General features: G+C 43.8%; 1 protein-coding gene across 1 annotated transcript; it reads left to right on the forward strand.

Annotated features, from left to right (window-relative positions):
* Positions 1-7167: 7167 nt before the first annotated feature.
* Positions 7168-15710, forward strand: LOC306789111 (major histocompatibility complex class I-related gene protein-like). The gene is made up of 7 exons (XM_079284903.1): positions 7168-7307; positions 8581-8847; positions 11785-12063; positions 12576-12878; positions 13282-13392; positions 14039-14128; positions 14619-15710. The coding sequence occupies exons 1-6, from the start codon at positions 7238-7240 to the stop codon at positions 14107-14109; spliced, it is 1101 nt and encodes a 366-aa protein (XP_079141029.1). The 5' UTR covers positions 7168-7237; the 3' UTR covers positions 14110-14128; positions 14619-15710.
* The last annotated feature ends 4156 nt before the right edge of the window (positions 15711-19866 follow it).

Here is a 19866-nt window from a genome sequence, read left to right on the forward strand (position 1 = left end):
AAGGAACTGGTGTTGCTAGGGGTTGCTAGGTCCTGATCACACAATACAATCTGTACTACTGACTTGAAGCCGTCTATTGTACCCACCATAAATTCCCATCTGCCATTCCCGTTTCCACCCCTTACCTCATTCTCTGCGTCAGTCGTATGTCGAACCTGGTCTTTTTACAGGCTTAACAATAATCCTAATGAGCCCTTGTGGGGCAGGACTATCAGTAGCCTTTCCCTGTATTACGTAAAGTCCTCAGTCAGTCAATTTAGGTAAGTCTTAAAGGATTACATCTACCCACCCCCTTTGTACACATCACAGGCATAATATGATAACAGCTTCCCATACTTATGTGTGGCAGGCCCACACTCGTCAGTTATGATGCACAAGGTTTTGGACATCCTCCCGTAGGTGTGTTCATACTTGGGACTGGAAACTACTTCACAGAAGTCGAACTGGACCGTTGATGTTGTACCTTCTTTGAACATAAGAGTGAGAGTTACATTTTCATAGGTGAGTGTCGTCAGAGAAGCCTCACTACGTGGTCTGAGATCGGTTTGATTAGCTACTGAGGCTAAATGTCGAATCCTGATGTAGTCATGCATGTGATCTGGTTCCTGTCTGTGGTTAATTCCACATACTAAGAGGTAAACTACTGAACTCAGGAATAAAATAATTACAGACTTCCATAACCCACTGAACCTAGAGTCTCTTACTGGACGCCCTCGCTTAAACTGTGGGGAAAACGTCATCTTCAGTACTGTCTAACCCTCTTTTGAGGTGTCTTTGGCTTCAAATTTTCCTGTCTGATGTTCAATCCTGTCTCTGCGAGTGTCTCACTCGTTACCTTCGCTGCTGCACAGTGAGTGAGGTGGTGCCCAGTAGCTTCCATTTAATCTTTTCTGCATGTGAGGTTGCCAATACTACCTCCCATGGACCTGTCCACCTTGGTTCACTCCACCTGCGCTCGTGGACTCTTATCCACACCAGACTGCCTGGTGACACGTCAGCCTGCTTCCTTTCGTCAGCTGCTGCTTCTGCGTTTGTCACCTGAGAAAACAACACTCGGCTCATGTTAGTTAGAGCTCCCGTATATTTCTCAATTTCTAGAGTTAGCAAGTCTAGTTGTGGTTTATCATGACGTTATTAAATCTCAAAAATTGTGAGTAGCACCTTTACTGAAAACTATTCTAAATGTGGATCTACAAAAAATGTTTGATACCTTACCATAAATGTTTGACACCTTACCATATCCCCCCTTCACCTCGATATCTCTGCTGTAAGGGATCACATGGCAACCATCTATGTATCTTGGCTATACACTGAACCTCCCCATGGTCCTGGTGACAGCATGGGCATCTGTTGATGTCCCATGGGAGGAGGTCCAGCTGGACCTGGTCGTAGGTGCTGCTGATGTTGTGGTGGGAACGGAGCATGTTGTGGTGCTGCATTGATCGGTCCTCCTGCTCTTTTATGAGGGCAATCTCTCACCCAATGACCTTCTCTCCCACATACGTAGCACACTCCTTTACATACAAGACCCCCATGCCCCCCTTTATCGTTACCTCTCCCTCTGTTGGATGCACCACTTCTGCATCGTGGTGGGGGCTGATTGTACACCACCGTGGAGGCTGGTACTGCTGGATTTTGTTGCTGCTGGGCTTCTGCTGCTATCATCTGTTTCTTGGCCTGAACTTTTCTATTTAATTCTCTGTCGACCTCTGCTACTTGCAGTTTCAGCAGCCGCCGCTGCATTCTCCTTATCTCCTCGTCTTCTTTACTTTCTGCTCGTCTTTCCTCTATCTGCTGTTGCAAATCTTTTCTGATGCGTTCTACTTCTGTTACTTCACATTTTAGTCTTCTTACCAGTGCTCCTACTTCCTTACTCTGCTTCTTTAATGTAAACATTATGCAGCCTAGGAGTATTCAAATGTGTGTATTAAATATGCACGCTTGTCATCACATGAATCAAACTCTACTCACCCTCTGTGCTGTATAGCGTGTGGCCGTTGACTCCAAAACTGGGATCCACTGCTTCACTTCCCAGATCTGGACCCACTCAACCACGCACCTTGACTAAAACAAACACAAAACTGCCAAAAGTTCAGCAGTAAATGTTAGCATACGTCTGTAGTGTAAGAGAGGTCAACGATCTCTCAAATATGTTGCGCCGTCCGTGTCAAAATTGATTCTTAGGAACTATGTAAAATAGTAAGTGTACCAAAATTAGTCAATACTGGATATGTGAAGGAATCTCGAATCCAAAATTGAAGCTAGAATTCCGAAATCAAACTCAACATCTAAATCAGAATCACAATCACAATCCAGTTCCAAATCAGAATTCGAAAGGTTTAAAATTGGAAGTAAAATGAAATTAAAAAACAATGAATAATTAATCAATTAAATATTAAATTCAACTTTAAAAAATCAATAACTGTGTTCAAAGATATTCAATCAGAAATACCAATGCAAGTCAAACTGTTGAACTGCACTTACACTCTGGTCTGCACAATAATGAGTCACAATTAAGTTCAAGAATTGAAGAACACCTGAAACCATTAATCTTTGTTAAAATGCTGAATTAAAACCAAAGTCAACGACTAAAGTTATAATGCTTAATTAAAACTAAGGTCAGGATATAAGCTCACAGCTCTTAGACAATGAATCTCTGAAAAATTCAGATTCTAAACACTTCTTTACGGTTATCTGCAGTTACTCCTTCTTCTGTTTAATTGTTTTTAAATCTCCTTTTCTTTTGCCTTATGTTTTGATGCTTTTAATGGTTTTATGTGAAGCACTTTGAATTACCTTGTTGTTGAAATGTGCTATACAAATAAACTTGCCTTGCATTGCCTTCTGCGCCGAACCGGAAGTTGTCCTGCGCCGAACCGGAAGTTGTCCTGAAACCGGCTTTTTTTGTAACGGATATGCTAACCGCAATGCTAACGACAAAAACGGAGCTTCTAATAAAGCATACGCGCACACAAGTATCACCAAAATCCCACACTTTAATTCGACTCATACGCCTTCTGTCTCCTCTCTCAACCCAGCAGTTATTTTCTTTACAAGCACTTTTATTTTTCATACAGAGTACCGCAACACCGGAGCTACACGTAGCTAGCGTTAGCTCCCCACAGCGCGGTTTACATATCATGCAATGTTAATCATTTTAAACGTATTTCCACGCTGCTAAAACACAGACTAGTCACACGTATTATTGGACTTATTTAGTCATCATTTTAAACGTATTTCCACGCTGCTAAAACACAGACTAGTCACACGTATTATTGGACTTATTGTCCGGTTTTATTATACCTTAAACCTCCGGTTAACAGGCTTTAGCTCCTCCAGACCCGAGCTCACTGTTACGTATATGAAACGCGAGTTATTCACTGCCAACGCCAAAACCACTCACCCAGTCCGCCTAGCACCACCAAAGCCTATTATGCTACGTCTTCTGAATCACCCACACGACCCTATATTTATCCATTCACAGCCAAAACAAGCGAGAATGTCTTTCCTGAAGCCGCAGCCTCAGAAGCTAACTCCCGCTAGCCTAGCTCTCTAAGCAGCGTATATTTCCAGACCCGAAACTCGTGGGCTGAACCCGCAAAGACTTGCACCTCTAAGCCGGAATGCCACGAAATCTCAGTCCGCCAAGTCACATACCTGCTTTAAACTAGCTATCTGCAGGCCTAACAATACTTATGTTGGGCCGAAGGAGGCTCCCAGCATGAGCAAAGCAGTTCGCCCGTTCCACAGCTTGTTTGGTTCCAATGTGGTGATTTAATTACACAGCGCTGTCTGCCTTTAATTGATTCTTAGGATCCTTATACTCTTGACTAATCCCTTAAGTTCATCATACTTCAGACAGTAAATCGTACTTACCTCAGTGGAGCGTGGCCTCCTCCTTGGAACGTACCCACCGGCAACGGAGCGTTAGCCGTTAGCAGCGCTTAGCCAAGCAGACATTCCCCTAAGATCCTAGAAACTAACTCACAGATTTCATGAAACGGCTCTGCCTACCGATATTGTGGGCCCGGGATGTCTGCTTGACCAACGCCGCCTTCAGCACACACAGCGAGGCCGGTAAGAATGTCCCTCGTGGTCTGCCAAATTTGTTAAGGTGGAAATTTTTACCTCATAACAAAGAGGAGGCCGGAGCCATGTGGCCGGCTTGTGCCGTCGACCCACACGCTGCAATAATAACGCTACCAAAACTGGTTTACAATTATAAGGAATTTAATTCCACTGATGTAAGCACGATTACAGTTATACATTGGAGTATGTACACCTATGACATATTAAAACAATAAAACCCCATTTGCAAAAAACTCTACTCAGCTCCTCACGGTTTAACACGTCTTTCCTCTGCGAGCATCCAGGTGAGAGAGAAAAAGGCTTTAACTTAAACCACCCACATCTGTTCGAAACACCTCCCCTTCCATTTATCTCGATTCCTATTGGCTAACTTCCAGGAGCGTATTCACTTGTCTGGCTCTGAGTTTATTATCACATTCAATGACTGTCAGTTACGTTTTAAACCCTTCTATAATAATCCTTCAAAATGAAAGTTATACTTCTGCAACTTGGCAGAAGTTTCATGCTTCTGCACGTTTATGTTTATCTTAATTATGCATTCTCAAAACCCTTATGATTATGACTAACTATGAATTATTAATTATGAATTATTAAACACTTTTATTATATCTACTAACTACAGTTTTTTACTCAAATTTCTTACACTTTCAGGATGTTGATCGGCAGCTCACGAGCCCCACCTGAGCCTGCTAGAAATAGCAGCTATAAAGATGCACCACCTGAACATGGCGCTGTGCCTCACCTCCTCTCGGCAACTGTTCTCTCTTCTTTTGATTCATTCTTTTTGTTTGTTCGTTCAATAAATGTCTATTTTTTACTTTTACTTAAATGTCTCTTTTTAAGATCCACACACAACTGTTTTTATGTAGCAGCCCTATGAATATTATATTCACTGTTCTCATAGAGCAGGGATTCCCAAAGTGTGGTGCGCGAGCTGCCTCTAGGGGGTGCGCGAGAGGAAAAATGTAATGGCGGTGCAGTCCCGTCTCCTAAAAATTACGTTCCCCCAAAACTAAAATGCATTCTCAATTACGTTTGACCACAAAAGTATTTTCTCCCTGATTACGTTTGTGTTTGACGTACAAATACGCTTCTCATCAACATATCTTTGCTGTACTCTAGTCTTTATGATGTTTCTGTGATCTGCCTCGCCTCTACCCCGCCACCCACGAGTTGTTGACCCGCGGCCTGTTCCGAGGGCTGAAGACCTGACGATCAGGTGCCTCGCGGCGGGGGCGGCTGGAGACCTCGCGTCCCGGCGCCAACGGGTGAGCGCCGCCACTCGGAACCATAAAACCAAGTCCCGGATTTCACCCGGGGGACATTATGGAGGTATTGTGACCGGGTGATGTGCCTCGTTGCTGGGGAGGTGCGTGTGTGTATGAGCGCATTTCTGACAGGCGGCGTGTTGTGGTAGTATTCTGACCGCGTAACAGGGAGAAGGAGAGGCGGTGGTGGAGAGGGAAACAAATGTTAAAGAGATGGTGGAATGTATGATTGGAGAGAGAGAAGCGAACAAACAACACTGTGTCGCGTGCATCGATGCTTTGTCCGAAGACATCCTGGCTACATTAATCGGTCGCGTGAAGAAGAGTGAGTTTTACTCTCTGCAAGTAGACGAGCCTACAGATGTGGCCAATCTGGCCAATCGTCTGGTGAACGTCCGTTACCTTTCAGAAGGCACGGTGCAGGAAGAGCTTTTGTGTTCTTTATCTTGTAAACAAACGCCACGCGCGAGCAAACTGTTCTCTCATTCGTCCGATTTTTATGCGGCTCTGTTGCTTTTTTTTTAAGGTGTGTGTGTGTGTGTGGGGGGGGGGGGGGGGGGTGATTGGGGGTGCGTGAACCCGGTCTGGATGTAGAGGGGGGTGCGTGGCCTAAACAGTTTGGGAACCGCTGTCATAGAGCACTGATGAACGTGACCCCCACCTGTAGATGTTAGATGATGAAGAGGGAAAGGGAACCAAATCCAGTAGAAACATCAGTGTATTCACAGAAACACAGCTCAGCAGAGAAACTCAGTTATTGATCAGCAGAGATAAACTCAGTTATTGATCATCAGAGATACAATATGACACATATCTGTTAGTTTGTGTAATAATCATGAATAATACTATAATAATGAACAATAGTACTGCAATAACGATAAATAAGACTGTCTCAGTAAAGCAGTGAGAACAAAGCATGAGTTCTTGAGATCAGATTTAAACTCTAATCTTTTATAAAGTGCTTGAACAACAGGAAGTGATGAGGGGTGAAACAGAGTCTCAACGCTTCCAAAGTGAAAAACAGCATCAGGTGTTCAAACATCAACAGAGGTGTTACATTTCTCTTCTTCAAGCAGTTTCCAGCGTCCGCAGCTCTGAGTCACTTCAGGAGCACGTGGGCTGTCGGACAGAGATGACCTCATCTGATGCTTGTGTTGGAGAAGCTCTCTGACTCTCTTCCTGCTTTGCTTCTCGTTTCTCTGCCTCTTGTTTTCCTCTCAAAGACAAACTGTGAGGTGAAATGCTGTTTGGTGGAGACTCTCTTGTGTTGTGTCGTATTGTCTGTGCTGATGCTTCAGGCCTCATGTGTGCTGAGACCAGCGTGCAGGCCTGTACTGAACACCTTCACGTGCTCACACATCAATAAAAGCCCTTGTTGGATATGGAGCTCCCCTCCATCTCATTCCATCAGCAGACGCTCTGATCGCACACAGACCTGTTCAACACAACAGATAATAAGAGTCTGAGAAACTGTCCTGCTGCTCATCAAGTGCAGCTGTGAACCACTGTAGTGCGACGTCATGTGACGTCTGTGCACGTGACGTGACATCAGAGTACACATCATGAGAGAAGACCCGAGCAGCAGGAGGTCAAACACTCCTTTCACATGAGAACAGCAGAATAAAGCCCCGCGTGTCCGCGTCTCCTTCATCCTCTCACGCGCTCAAACAACATCAATACTTTCACTTTCATTCACAACCTGAGTGGCTCACTTCTACCTAGTTGCACGTGACGTCACGCTCAGCTTAAATTCCCATTGGCTCAGGTGGAGGTGGAAGGCAGCGCTGCTTCTTCTCTCTCCCGCAGTTCAGTGCTGATCCTGGAGCAGAGCGGACCGGATCACTTTCTCTCTTTAAGAACAGAAAGCACCAGAAGTTAAGATGCGACATTTCACTGTGGAGCCGTTGATTCTGTCTCTCCTGATGATACACCTTCACGGCGCGGCAGCAGGTGAGTTCACTCTTTGTTTGATAAGTTGTGTGATTGTAGAAGAAGGAAAGCTTCGTGTCTTTATAGACTGTGTTCATCAGTTGAAGCTGCTTTTGATCGTCTTTGATCTTTAGCTCCAGGACTTCCTCGTTGACCACAGAAAATGTGGTAAAAAGTCAGAAATGCTCTTAAAGTCCACGTTCGTAGATCCTGTGTGTGCAGCTCAGTGATTGGTCCCGACATGTCTCTGAGGGAGCCGCTGTGTCCTCGAGTGACTGAGTGAAAAGGACAGAAGTGTGTTCTTTCTCTCTCTGCTGTCGCTTTGATTTGGGACATTATTTCATCATATCAGCAGCATTCACAGCGAAACGGTGTGCACGCGCTTAAAGCTCAGACGTCAGCATGACGCAGCGCAGCAACAGTCCAACACCAGTCCGACGAGGAAAGAGCATGAAGCATGACGTCACAACAGCACGAGATTTAGTGCTCTTTTCTATTTCAACATCGAACTTGTTGGTGTTTGATGTAGAATGTGTGCTGCGGTTCATTCAGTGCTGTTTACAATCACTGTTATTGCATCAACGATGTCAATATTTAGTGTTAGTTATTGTCATTCAGTGGACAGAATGAACATATTCATACAGTCAGGAAACACGTCAGCACATTTCATCTCTCAGGCTGCTGTGGAGGTTTTGGACTTTTACTTTGAAACAACGAGTCAGTTGATGGTTGTTTTCCTGCTGAAGACAAACTACTTCCTGCTTTGTTGCTGTAATATTTAATATCGTTCACTCATAAACTCAATCACTGACAACCTGAGTGGCTCACTTCTACCTAGTTACACGTGACGTCAGGCTCAGCTTAAATTCCCATTGGCTGAGCTGGAGGTGGAAGGCTCAGACTTTCAGCATTACTCATGAATCATCTTGTTCTTCAGTCTCTTCAGTGTTCACTCCTTAAACAAGATGCAAAGTGTCATCTGTCACTAAATAAAACATGTTTCATGATTGAAAAGGAAGAAGAAGAAAATCATATTATATATCAGCCTCTCATAGTGAATCAATAACAAACATATTTATATTTCATTTCAGAACAGATAGTTTTTAAACAATCATCAGAAATATTAAAGTAAACATTTATTCCTGTGTGTATTGAGTGCTCAGCAGATATTATCAGCATGTATTTATTGTACTGTAGTTCTTTTAGATTCTGTGAGCAGCAGAACAACATTGTTAGTGATTTATTAAAGCGTGATATCTAAACTGAAAGTGATGATTTTATCTTTCTGTTCCAGTGATTCACTCTCTGAAGTATTTCTACACTACGTCCTCTGGAGTCACAAACTTCCCAGAGTTTGTGTCTGTTGGGTTGGTTGATGACGTTGAGATCACTCACTATGACAGTAACACCAGGAGAGCAGAACCCAAACAGGACTGGATGAGCAGACTCACAGCAGATGATCCTCAGTACTGGCAGACTCAGACTGAGATCTTTATGGGTAACCAGCAGGTCTACATGAACAACATTGAAACATTAAAGCAGCGCTTCAACCAAACTGGAGGTTTGTTTATGTTTCACACATTTTGTTGATATTGACATCCTGTACTTTAGTAAACAGATGACACACACACACACACTCTCACACACACACACACACACACACACTCTCTCTCTCTCTCTCTCTCTCTCTCTCTCTCTCTCACACACACACACACACACACACACACACACACACACACAGCTTCTCTTGGCTGAAACAGGGTGACTCAGCAGAAACATGGCTGACTGAGTGGCCTGGGTGCTGCTGTGCTCCACTGATGGTGTTTGTGTCCATCCCATAATGAGCAGCAGAGATGATGAACACCTTCTCTCCACTGGGTTCCATCAGAAGAACTCTACTGAAGTGGCCACAGAGCGTTTACAACACACAGCTGGTCGAGGAACATGACGGCCGGTTTCTCAAAGTAGGGAGCAGGACTGTAAACGGGACGCAGGCTGCTTCTGCTGGGTCCTCTCCTGAGAGGAGCAGCATGTTTGAATGGAGCTGGCTGACAGGACCACATGGTGCATGTCTCATTCAGACCACAGGCTCCACTCCAGTGTGTCCATCCCATAATACTCTGTACATGTAGAGACAGAACCACAGACGAGTGAGCTTCACTTCACCCCAATGTGTTCGTGTCTTCATAAACATCTTCAGTGATGAAGCTAGTTATGAATTTGTTCAGTTGAACGAATGAATTGGCTACATTTCTGATAATCAGATGATAATTTCAGTCTTTAATTGAAGCAATAAGTCAAACATGTTGTAGTTCAGGTTCCTCAGTGTGAGACTTTGTTCCTTTTCTCTGATTGATGTCGTTGTGAATGAAATGCTGTTCAGTGTTGTTCAGACTGAAGAAGCACTTTAAAGAGTTCATCAGACTCTGAACTTAACGGCGTCTTCACACTTTACTGACATTTACACTGTCAACTATTTATGGATTCATTAAAAATAGTCATTCCATAATCAGCAAAGATGAGAATAATGAGTTTGAGCCCTAAATATGGAGAATAATACAGAGTAGAGTCATTGAACTTCACTCTGGTGTGTTTATGTCTTCATGAACATTGTTACGTGAATTCTGGGGGGTGACCCCTCACGATTTTTAATTCGATAATAAAAAAAATTGAAAAATGAATTAATTAATTTAATTTTTTTTCTTTTTTTTTATTATTAGAATAAGTATCAGTGTGGTTTGGAGCATGTAAAGAATGCCATCAGTAATGTACCGAGCTGGATCAAACACAACTTACCTCAGGGGCTGAAGGGGATCATCTGAGGCGTAACCCCTTCTCTGGGCTGGCTTCTCAAGAAAATATGAAGAAAAGGACTTGGTCGAAGCAACTAATTCGTTATTTATTTATTTGCATTTAAATCAAAGTGTAGTCTCTTGGTCCAAAATACAGAGAGAAAATCGTTAACTGAAAAATATAAGAAAAATCACTTAAGTATTCAAAAACCCCTTCAGAGCAGTTTACAGACAAAGGATCTGTAAAAGTACTGACTCAGCCAGCAGACGGGCTGGCTGTGTAGCTTACGGAGGAAAAGTTAATGATTCACCCAGCGCAGGACTGGACAGAGTAAGCTTTCTCTCCTGTTTCGACTTCAAAAAATCTTCTAAGTATTCTTAAAAACTCTGACTCTCAAAGTCCGGAGATTCTGCAAAAAGTTAAAGTTTCACCTCCGTGCAGGCAGAAGCCCGCACGGGGTTCGAGACTCCTTCCAACTCAGAACTCAGACCTCCTCCCAACTTCTTCTTCCGAACTCCTTCAAAACTGCTGGTATTTATACTCATCCGGGGCTCAGATGTCTGACTTCAAACGTATTCTTACCCTTCACATCAAACACATCTTCAAACAGAATTTCCAACATCATTTGATTGATTAGGCAAAAACCCTTGCGTCAGCGTAATCTCAGAAAGCCCGGGTCTCTCTGTGTGTCCATATGAACCCCTCAGCAGTCTCATCGACGCCACTGTCACGGGTAAGTTTACTTATATGTACCCCGAGGCTTAACTAATGACCTTAACGCCCTACCAGCTTCCTAGAACTGCTGACTCGGTCTTTTTGACTTTGTCTGGAAGTTCCCTCCTTTCTTCTCTAGACTAATGACCTCTATTCTCATGGCTCACACCGCCTCCGGCTTCCCGGACTTCATGGGGGTGCGATGGCTGCCCCCCCCCCCTCCTTCATCTCCCGGGGAATTCCAAGCCGCCATCTTTGTTCTTTGTGTAAATTTGCTGGCTCAGCTCTTCTTCCTCCCCATGAACCGAGAAGCCCGCCTGGGGGGGTGAGGGTGTGTGTGTGTGTGTGTATGTGTGTATGTGTGTATGTGTCCCACCGTACACTTCAGGCCAACGGAGGGTTTTGGACAACAGAAGCCTGTCTGTCTAACCGGTGCAATATTATAAGAGCCTCAGAGTCATATGCCTGATTTAAACACGGCTTTGCTGGTAGAGACATCACGACTTCGCAAAACCTCCACCGTGTTCAACAACATACATCGTGTTAGAATAAGGAATCTATTAGTTCAACAGGAAATGAATTGACTTAAATGTTGATCATCAGATGATCACTCAAGTCTTTCATCAGGAAAACATGTCAAACATTTTCTAGTTCGTTTCTCAAATATGAGAAAGTTCTGCTTTTCTCTGATTAATATCGTTTCATATTAAATATTGTTCAGTGTTGTTCAGACTGAAGAAGCAATCTGAAGATTTCACCTCATCCTCTCACAACATGACGACATTTTTAATATTTAACAATAAACATATGTGCCTCCCTGTCTCTCTCTGAGACGTCCACACTGTCCAGCTGTTGATTGGCTGTAAGTGGCTTCATCCAGCCAATGACAGCAGGAGGTGTAGACCCTCTGCTGTGGAGTCTGTGGATCAGTGTCGTCAACTGATGAGTCTCTCTCTCTCTCTCTCTCTCTCTCTCTCTCTCTCTCTCTCAGGTGTCCACATTTTCCAGGAGATGTACGGCTGTGAATGGGATGATGAGACCAATGAGGTCAAAGGTTTTCGTCAGTTTGGTTATGATGGAGAAGACTTCATATCATTTGACCTGAAGACAGAGACATGGATCGCTCCAAAACAACAGGCTGTCATCACCAAACACAAGTGGGATAATGACAGAGCTGATATAGAATACTATCAGAACTACCTGACTCACATCTGTCCTGAGTGGGGGAAGAAGCATGTGAACAACGGGAGGAGCTCTCTGATGAGAACAGGTAGAATCACATGACCTGATGTAGTTTCATAAAGCTTCTGTTGTTTCTGACCAACAGTCACATGACAACACATGTCAGCCACGTACAGAGAGCTGCTGTGTGTCACACCTTTCTCCTCCCTCACCTCTCTTCCTCTCTCTGCCTCCTTCTCTCCTTCACCACATTTCCTCCCTCACACTCATCACCCCTCTGTCCCTCCGTTCTCTCTCTTTGTCTCTGAACTGTTTCTGTCTGTCTCAGTTTCTCTCTCTGTCTCTTTGCTCTGTCTTTCTCACACTCACTGTCCTCCCTTTCTGATCATCTCACCTCTTCATCTGTTTGTCTCTCCCTTCTTTCATCAATTCAACCTCAATGACATGTATTTGCATTGCACACATACATAAATATATCTATATAGTGTGTGTGTTACCAAGGCATTTAAAACACATTCATCCAACATGAATGATGATATGAATCCACAGTAAATAATAACACTGAAGAACCTATAACCCGTCTCTCTCTTCCCTCTCCAGAGCTTCCCTCAGTGTCTCTCCTCCAGAAGACTTCCTCCTCTCCAGTCAGCTGCCACGCTACAGGTTTCTACCCTGACAGAGCCACACTGTTCTGGAGCAAAGATGGAGAGGAGCTCCATGAGGACGTGGACCTCGGAGAGATCCTCCCCAACCACGATGGATCCTTCCAGATGAGCGCTGACCTGGACCTGTCATCAGTCCCAGCTGAAGACTGGAGGAGGTACGACTGTGTGTTCCAGCTGTCTGGTGTGGAGGAGGACATCGTCACCAGACTGGACCGAAAGGTGATCGGGACCAACGAAGGTGAGGCTGAGATCAGGTGTGATGAAGGTGGGAAGCACACCTTCAGTTCACTGGAACACTTTGTGTGTTTTTATGAGGACGGGAAGTTGAGTTCAGTTCAAGTTTATTCAAAGTGTGCTGACGGTCAGAAAGGAGTTTGAAGACGTTTGTCAGAAGTTGTCGTCGTGTCAAAAACCAACATGAGACAGAAAGCAAGAGAAACACACAGCTGGACAGAGAGAACACAGCTGGACGAGATCAACAAGCAGAGAGACAGTCATCGTGTAGAGCAGATAAAGAAAGGACAGACACATGGTGTGTGTGTTCAGGACTGTGGTCTGCTGGATGAACGGATGTTCTCCTCTTCTAACCTGCTTCATCTCTTCAGGTTGTGACGATTTTATTCTTGTTTTCTGCTCAACAGAGAAGCCCGCTGACATCACCTTCATCATCAGCATCATCGCTGCAGTGGTTCTTGCTCTCGGCATCATCGCTGTGGGTGGATTCATGTTTCACAGGAACAGGAACAGGAAAGGTGAGAGACCCGAACACAGACGTTAGTGTTTCAGTAGTATTTGGATTTTAGGCATTTTCTTCAGAATGTGACAGAGAAGCAAACTTCAACAGTCAGCGGTAAGGTCATGATGACATGAGTAGAAGAGACAAATTCATATTTTACATCTAACATTCATTTCTATTGATGTTATTTCATCATATTTGCTTTTATTCTTCATAATATATTATATCTGCAGTTTTATAGAATCGACGAACACTTCAAGGCAGCTGGTTGTTTTCTACGTGTTCTTTTAGACTGTTGATGAAAGTAATTTGGACTTTTGGGGGGAAAATAAATAAAAACAGTATTTTTGTAATTAGAATAATGTCAGTTTTTTCATGCACATTGTTTCTACAAGGCTCAGATGATGAATAAAACCTCTTTCATCTCCGAGAGGAGTCAGAGTGAGCGGTGTGCTTAGGATCACTCAGTCACAGGTTTACTCTGTGGAGCTGCTTTTGCCTCCTCCAGTGATGACAGCGTGATGATGTCAGAGAGAAGTGAAGTCTTCATCAGTGGGAGGGGCTAGAAGAGGGGATCCTCTCCACTGGGAGGAAGCTGCTACAACACATTCTGACATGTTGGCTCTGGAGAACTAAAACGTCGTCTTTGCTTTTCATTTCAGCCAATTGCCCTCCGACCTCTGAAAACAGCTCTGAGCTCTCTATGAAGCTGAACCCTGAGGCTGAACGCTGAAGTCAGCGCCCTGCACACAGTGAGTTGCTTCATACGGGACATGAACTGTTCACAGCTGCTGTTAAACAAAGCTGCTCTAAACTAGCAGCAGAAGAAGCTGCTGTGATCGGTTCTCTGTCCGCTGTAGAAGCTCTGGGACACGTTGTCGCTGTGAAGAACATCTTTGACTTCTTCCACAACAAAGGTGAAGCTGCTTCATCTGATGTGAAGTGAGATGATTCAGAGAAAGACACAGATGAGTTCAGAAAGCTTCACATCAGCAGCTCAGATCACGTCTCAAACATCAACCTTTACAAACAGGGACACCAGTTTATCAGATGAAAATAAGCAGTTATGACTTCATAAGCGTGATGGTTCAATATTACAGACGGTAACACTTCTGTGACTGAGTCATGAATATTTGATGTCTCAATGAGTCTGTAAATATGTGTCTTTGTTCTGATTGAAACATTTGTGGTGAATGATTTAGTTTTCTCTTTGATGTGTTTCTTTTCTTTTGGTCTCTTCAGGTTTATGGATAAATATTTCACTGGATCAAGAAGTGGTGCCACCACACTCTCCTCCATGAACTGTGACCTCACCACTTCTTCACCGTTCATGTCATGAAGCCATTGAATCTAGCTGTAGATGCTCATCGATCGGAACACATTTGAAAGCTATGAGCAAACATCAGTGGTGACGTGAAATGATTTGGATCGTTTGGTTTCAACTGAACAAAATGTAATTTCCTCTGATGAGACGTTCTTAAATCAAACGAGGAAGATTATTGTTGGAGATCTTCAGAACAATGAAAGCATCACAGCACTCTGCACACACAAAGACGTGTTCATCTCAAACAAATCCTCCATATTTACACTTTAATGCTTCTGCTGTTGGGTTTCTGGTTCAATCGATGTTGGTAACACACACACACACACACACACACTGTCGGGTCTGGTGATGTGAAGACATAAAGCTTGAGATCAGAGATCTTTGTCAACCAGTCGAGTTTCTTCTCTTTTCATACTGAGGAAGTCGTTCTCTGCTTCTCTGCTTGGGTTCCATCACTGGGGGAAACGCTGCAAATCAACCAGCAGCATCCAGAAACACGCTGCGGGAACCGGACGCCCGGAGTCTCCCGTAGGTGTCGGTGTGATGGTTTCCTATCTGTGTCTCTGCTGCTGGTAAACTGGACTCCAGCTCTCTCCCAGTGTGGACTGGGATTGACTCCAGTCCGCCTCCACTCTCAGCAGGACGACACACCTTTATTTCACACTTGTGTGAATAGTTTGTTTGTATGTTTCCTTGTTTTCTAGCAGCAGGTCAAAGGAAAGAATCATTTATGTCTCTGCGTGTTTTCTTCAATAATCAAGAGGATGTTTATTGTTTCATCTCATCTTTTGATCTGATTTGAAACATTGTTTTATGTAAATGAAGGCTTCTAGTTTCTAAAGGGCAGTGAGATGTTTGAAGCTTCTCAGCTGATAGAAATCTTCTTCAATATGTTTCCTGATAGTATTTAGGGACGAGGAGGCTGTTGGCTTTACAATGAATGCTGATGAAGCGGCTCTATTTCATTCCATTTCTACTTTTGTTTTGCTTTTCAATAAAGTGCCCAAAACTCCAAATGTGTCTCTCTGTGATTCAGCAGATATGCTTATGCTTATTAACACCACATATTCTTTGTGACTCAACCTTTTAAAAGCAGAAGCGCACACAGGTATGATGCTAATAAAGTTCCTCATCGAGCATCATATAACCTGATGTGTGATGCTGAAATAAGGACTTTGTGTGTTTGTAGTGTGACGACCCCTCCCATCCACTAGGGGTCTGTGTCCTGTTTGCTGCCCACTCTGTCTTTCAGGATGTTGATGGGCAGCTCACGAGCCCCACCTGAGCCTGCTGGAAATAGCAGCTATAAAGATGCACCACCTGAACATGGCGCTGTGCCTCACCTCCTCTCGGCAACTGTTCTCTCTTCTTTTGATTCATTCTTTTTGTTTGTTCGTTCAATAAATGTCTATTTTTTACTTTTACTTAAATGTCTCTTTTTAAGATCCACACACAACTGTTTTTATGTAGCAGCCCTATGAATATTATATTCACTCTTCTCATAGAGCAGGGATTCCCAAAGTGTGGTGCGCGCGCCCCTGGGGGTGCGCGAGAGGAAAAATGTAATGGCGGTGCAGTCCCGTCTCCTAAAAATTACGTTCCCCCAAAACTAAAATGCATTCTCAATTACGTTTGCCGCCACTCGGAACCATAAAACCAAGTCCCGGATTTCACCCGGGGGACATTGTGGAGGTATTGTGACCGGGTGATGTGCCTCGTTGCTGGGGAGGTGCGTGTGTGTATGAGCGCATTTCTGACAGGCGGCGTGTTGTGGTAGTATTCTGACCGCGTAACAGGGAGAAGGAGAGGCGGTGGTGGAGAGGGAAACAAATGTTAAAGAGATGGTGGCAGGCACGTGCACAGACATTTTGGGGGGCAGGTGCTCAAGCAAAAAAAAAGGGCACCCATCGCCAAAATTATACATGAAATTAAAATAATGATAAATAAATAAATAACACAGTCGGATATTTTCAACGTATATATTTATTTTTGTTAACGCAACCAATACTAACTCAAATTATCAAATTTAATAAATAAATGAATAATAGGCAAAAACAAGGCCAGACAAAAACAAAGACAAAACAAAGACGGGCTGATGGCTACAATTTCGCTGGTACTTGTGACTTGGTAAAGGTTCATTCCTTCAAGGCCATATTGTATAACCAAATAATATGTTAAATAATAAAAAAAATATTCTAACTTAAAACTCTGCTCTGAATAAATTAAAGGATCTTCACAGGAGCATCCTCCTTGGTGCCATCTCTTGGAAGATTTTTATTACTTCACTGTGATTTATTTCAATGTCTTGCTCAATGGCAAGCAGGAGAAGGTCGGAGAGTCTTTCTTCCCCACAGAGACTCCTGAGCCTGGTCTTTATTATCTTCAGTTTTGAAAAGGATCTTTCCACTGAAGCTGTTGTCACTGGCAGTGTTGCATAGATCCTTACCATCTTCACAAATGTTGGAAAGATGAGCTGGCCAGTGTTCTCTTCAACAATGGCAAGGATTTCTTGCAGGTTCTTCGAGGGAACGATGGAGTGGAACACCTTTAGCTCTGTCTTCAGCTGGTCCTCATTTTCCTCATAGAAGTCACAAAGAACATGGACAGCTTCCTCTGCCTCTGGGTTTGGGGTGCTTGTCCAGTTGGCACACACTGTTAGAGAGTGGAAGGACCGTATGATTGTACCAGTTGGACTTCCAGTGATGCTCCCATGGAATCTCCTGTTGAGCTCTGCAGTCAGGGTATCAATAAATGTGTAGTACACATTCGACCTGTAGTATGACTCCACAGAGTCAATCTCATCACTCACTTGCGATGCAGTTGTGCTGTGTTGGAAACGCACTGGCACTTTCCGTTTCCTCTCCTGACCAGGCACAACAGTAGGTAAAGGAATGTTGAGAGCCTCTGCCTTCTCTGATGCACCTTGAAATATCTCGGCAAACTTCTCCTCAGACCTCAATGCTTGTATTGTGTGAATTACACCATCAATTAGGTTGTAGGCTGTGGAGTGGTCCAGGCTTTCTTCTTGCAGAGCATTTGATGCAAGAGCAGTGACTTCAAATGCTGGGGTGGTGATTTCCATGCAGAGAATGAATGCGAAGTTAATCGCATTTTTGTACATTTTTGCATCCCCTAGGGCCAGGTCAGGTGGATGTCTTTCGCAGATCTCATTGAGGAGCATCATTATAGCTTCCAGATTTCTCTGAAGGGCCTTCAGTGCTTGTTCCCTGCAAGCCCAACGGGTATCTGACAGCCTCTTCAGCTCCACAATGTGTCCCTCTGGATGCAGTGATTGCTGCAATCTAACTACAGCAGCATGGCGTTTTGAGGAGCCACTGCAAAAGGCATACAGCTTCTCCACGAGGCTGAAGAAGGTCACAAAGTGCTTATTAGATTTGGAGGCTTCAACCAGGACCAAGTTTAGGCAGTGTGCTTTGCAGTGCACATAGAGGGCCTTCTCATTGAGTGTGCGTATTCTGGCTTGAAGGCCTTTGTACATGCCACTCATGTTGGCTGCTCCATCGTAGCCCTGGCCATACATATTTTTGAGCTCCAGACCATTCCTCTGTAGAAGGGAGACTACAGTATTCTCCAACTCCTGGCCTGTTGTTGTATCAACGTTGCAAACTTCAAGAAACCTTTCCTTCATTTGCTTATGTACATATGGCACTACAAATGACACCTGTTCTTTGTGGGAAACATCAGTGGTCTCATCCACGAGAATCGAGTACATTTCAGCCTCTTGGATTTCTCTTTGGATCTCCCTCCTGACGTAGGTACCCAGTGCTGTGATCAGGTCATTTTGGCTTCTGTTTGACAGCATTGATACCTGGGGCCTTTTCTTGGTGACTTTCACTCTTTCAAGATTTTCTGTATGCACCTTCAGCACACTGTCATAGCGGGAACAAAGATGAACGAGTTCCAGAAAGTTACCACGGTTGTGACTTGAGTTACTTTCATTATCACCTCGAAATGCTAGCCCCTGCCTTGCGAGATACACTGTCAGATCTATTAACCTGGTCAGTATCTCTCTGTTTGTTTGCCTCTCTCGCTCTCTGGCTTCCACTCCCTTTACATCTGATACTTCAAATGAAGTCTGGAGTGCCTTTTGTTTGTAATGGGTCCACCTCACCATGCTTGTCATGTGGACCTCTGTGACAGAGTGCTGCTTAATTTTTTCAAGAGCAGTATTCCATTTTCTGATCCCATTTCTCCATTCCTTTCTGCTTTTATATCTATCTTCAGGTAGAAAAAGCCGACAACTGAAACAATGCATTGAATCAGCACTTGGGGAATACTCCAGCCACACATTTCCAGAAAACCAATGCTTTTGGAATGACCGCCCCTCAGCATTTTTGGGAAAAAACATTTCTGGTTGACAGGGCCCTACACTGCAGCACATAGCAATGTAACTCTCATTGCACCTGATGTGAAATGCTTCAACATGGGACGGATCTGTAGGATATGGCATGGTGGCTATTTTTGAAATTGCATTCTCACTTTCATCAACAGCTCTTTCCTCCATATGCCCTTGCTGTGATGTAAAGGGAGCTGCGGTCACTTCACCCTCTTCTTCACTCATCTCCTCAGGCAAAACTGTTTCTGTTGCTGCCCCTGAACAGAACTCAGTCCTACACTCTGTCTGTCCTTCCTCATCTGTGGTGGGCTCATCTGGACCAGGTAGGGTTTCTGATTCTCCCTCATTTGTTTTAATAGTTGATGGCCTGATCCAAGATAAAAGACAGCTGCTACCCTGAGCTGCTTGCTGCTTTTCCCTGTCCTTCTGTTTTTGTAGTCTCTCTTTTCTTGGCATTATGCTGCAATTTTTTTTAAATGACATAAATCAATGTTGTGCATAATAATCAAGACATTACATATCTCTCTAAAGCTGACAACACAGTACACACCCATGTTTTTACTGTTTTCTGACAGTTGAAGCATAAGCAGCATTACACTAATAATAGCCTATAGCCTACCACAATACCTCACCAGACTGTCATGTAGCTCAACTTAAGACTTACCTTTCTTTTTAATAATTAAAATAATTAATGTCTGCCTGCCTCTCTCCCCTCTCTCTTCATTAAACATGACAAACGTCAGTAAACAACTAGGAAAGGCTTTTAAATCATGGATTTCGTGAGGTTTTTTTTGTTTGTTTTTTAGCAA

Source organism: Melanostigma gelatinosum, assembly GCF_949748355.1.
Source record: "Melanostigma gelatinosum genome assembly, chromosome: 15".
Classification (NCBI taxonomy): Eukaryota; Metazoa; Chordata; class Actinopteri; order Perciformes; family Zoarcidae; genus Melanostigma; species Melanostigma gelatinosum.

What these genes read in the sequence shown, in the direction of transcription:
- LOC306789111 (XM_079284903.1), top strand. Translation starts at nt 7,238, where the DNA reads ATGCGACATTTCACTGTGGAGCCGTTGATTCTGTCTCTCCTGATGATA. An exon ending in GCGCTTCAACCAAACTGGAG is followed by an intron (nt 8,848 to 11,784) that starts GTTTGTTTATGT and finishes TCTCTCTCTCAG; the next exon opens with GTGTCCACATTTTCCAGGAG. An exon ending in CAGGAACAGGAACAGGAAAG is followed by an intron (nt 13,393 to 14,038) that starts GTGAGAGACCCG and finishes TTTTCATTTCAG; the next exon opens with CCAATTGCCCTCCGACCTCT.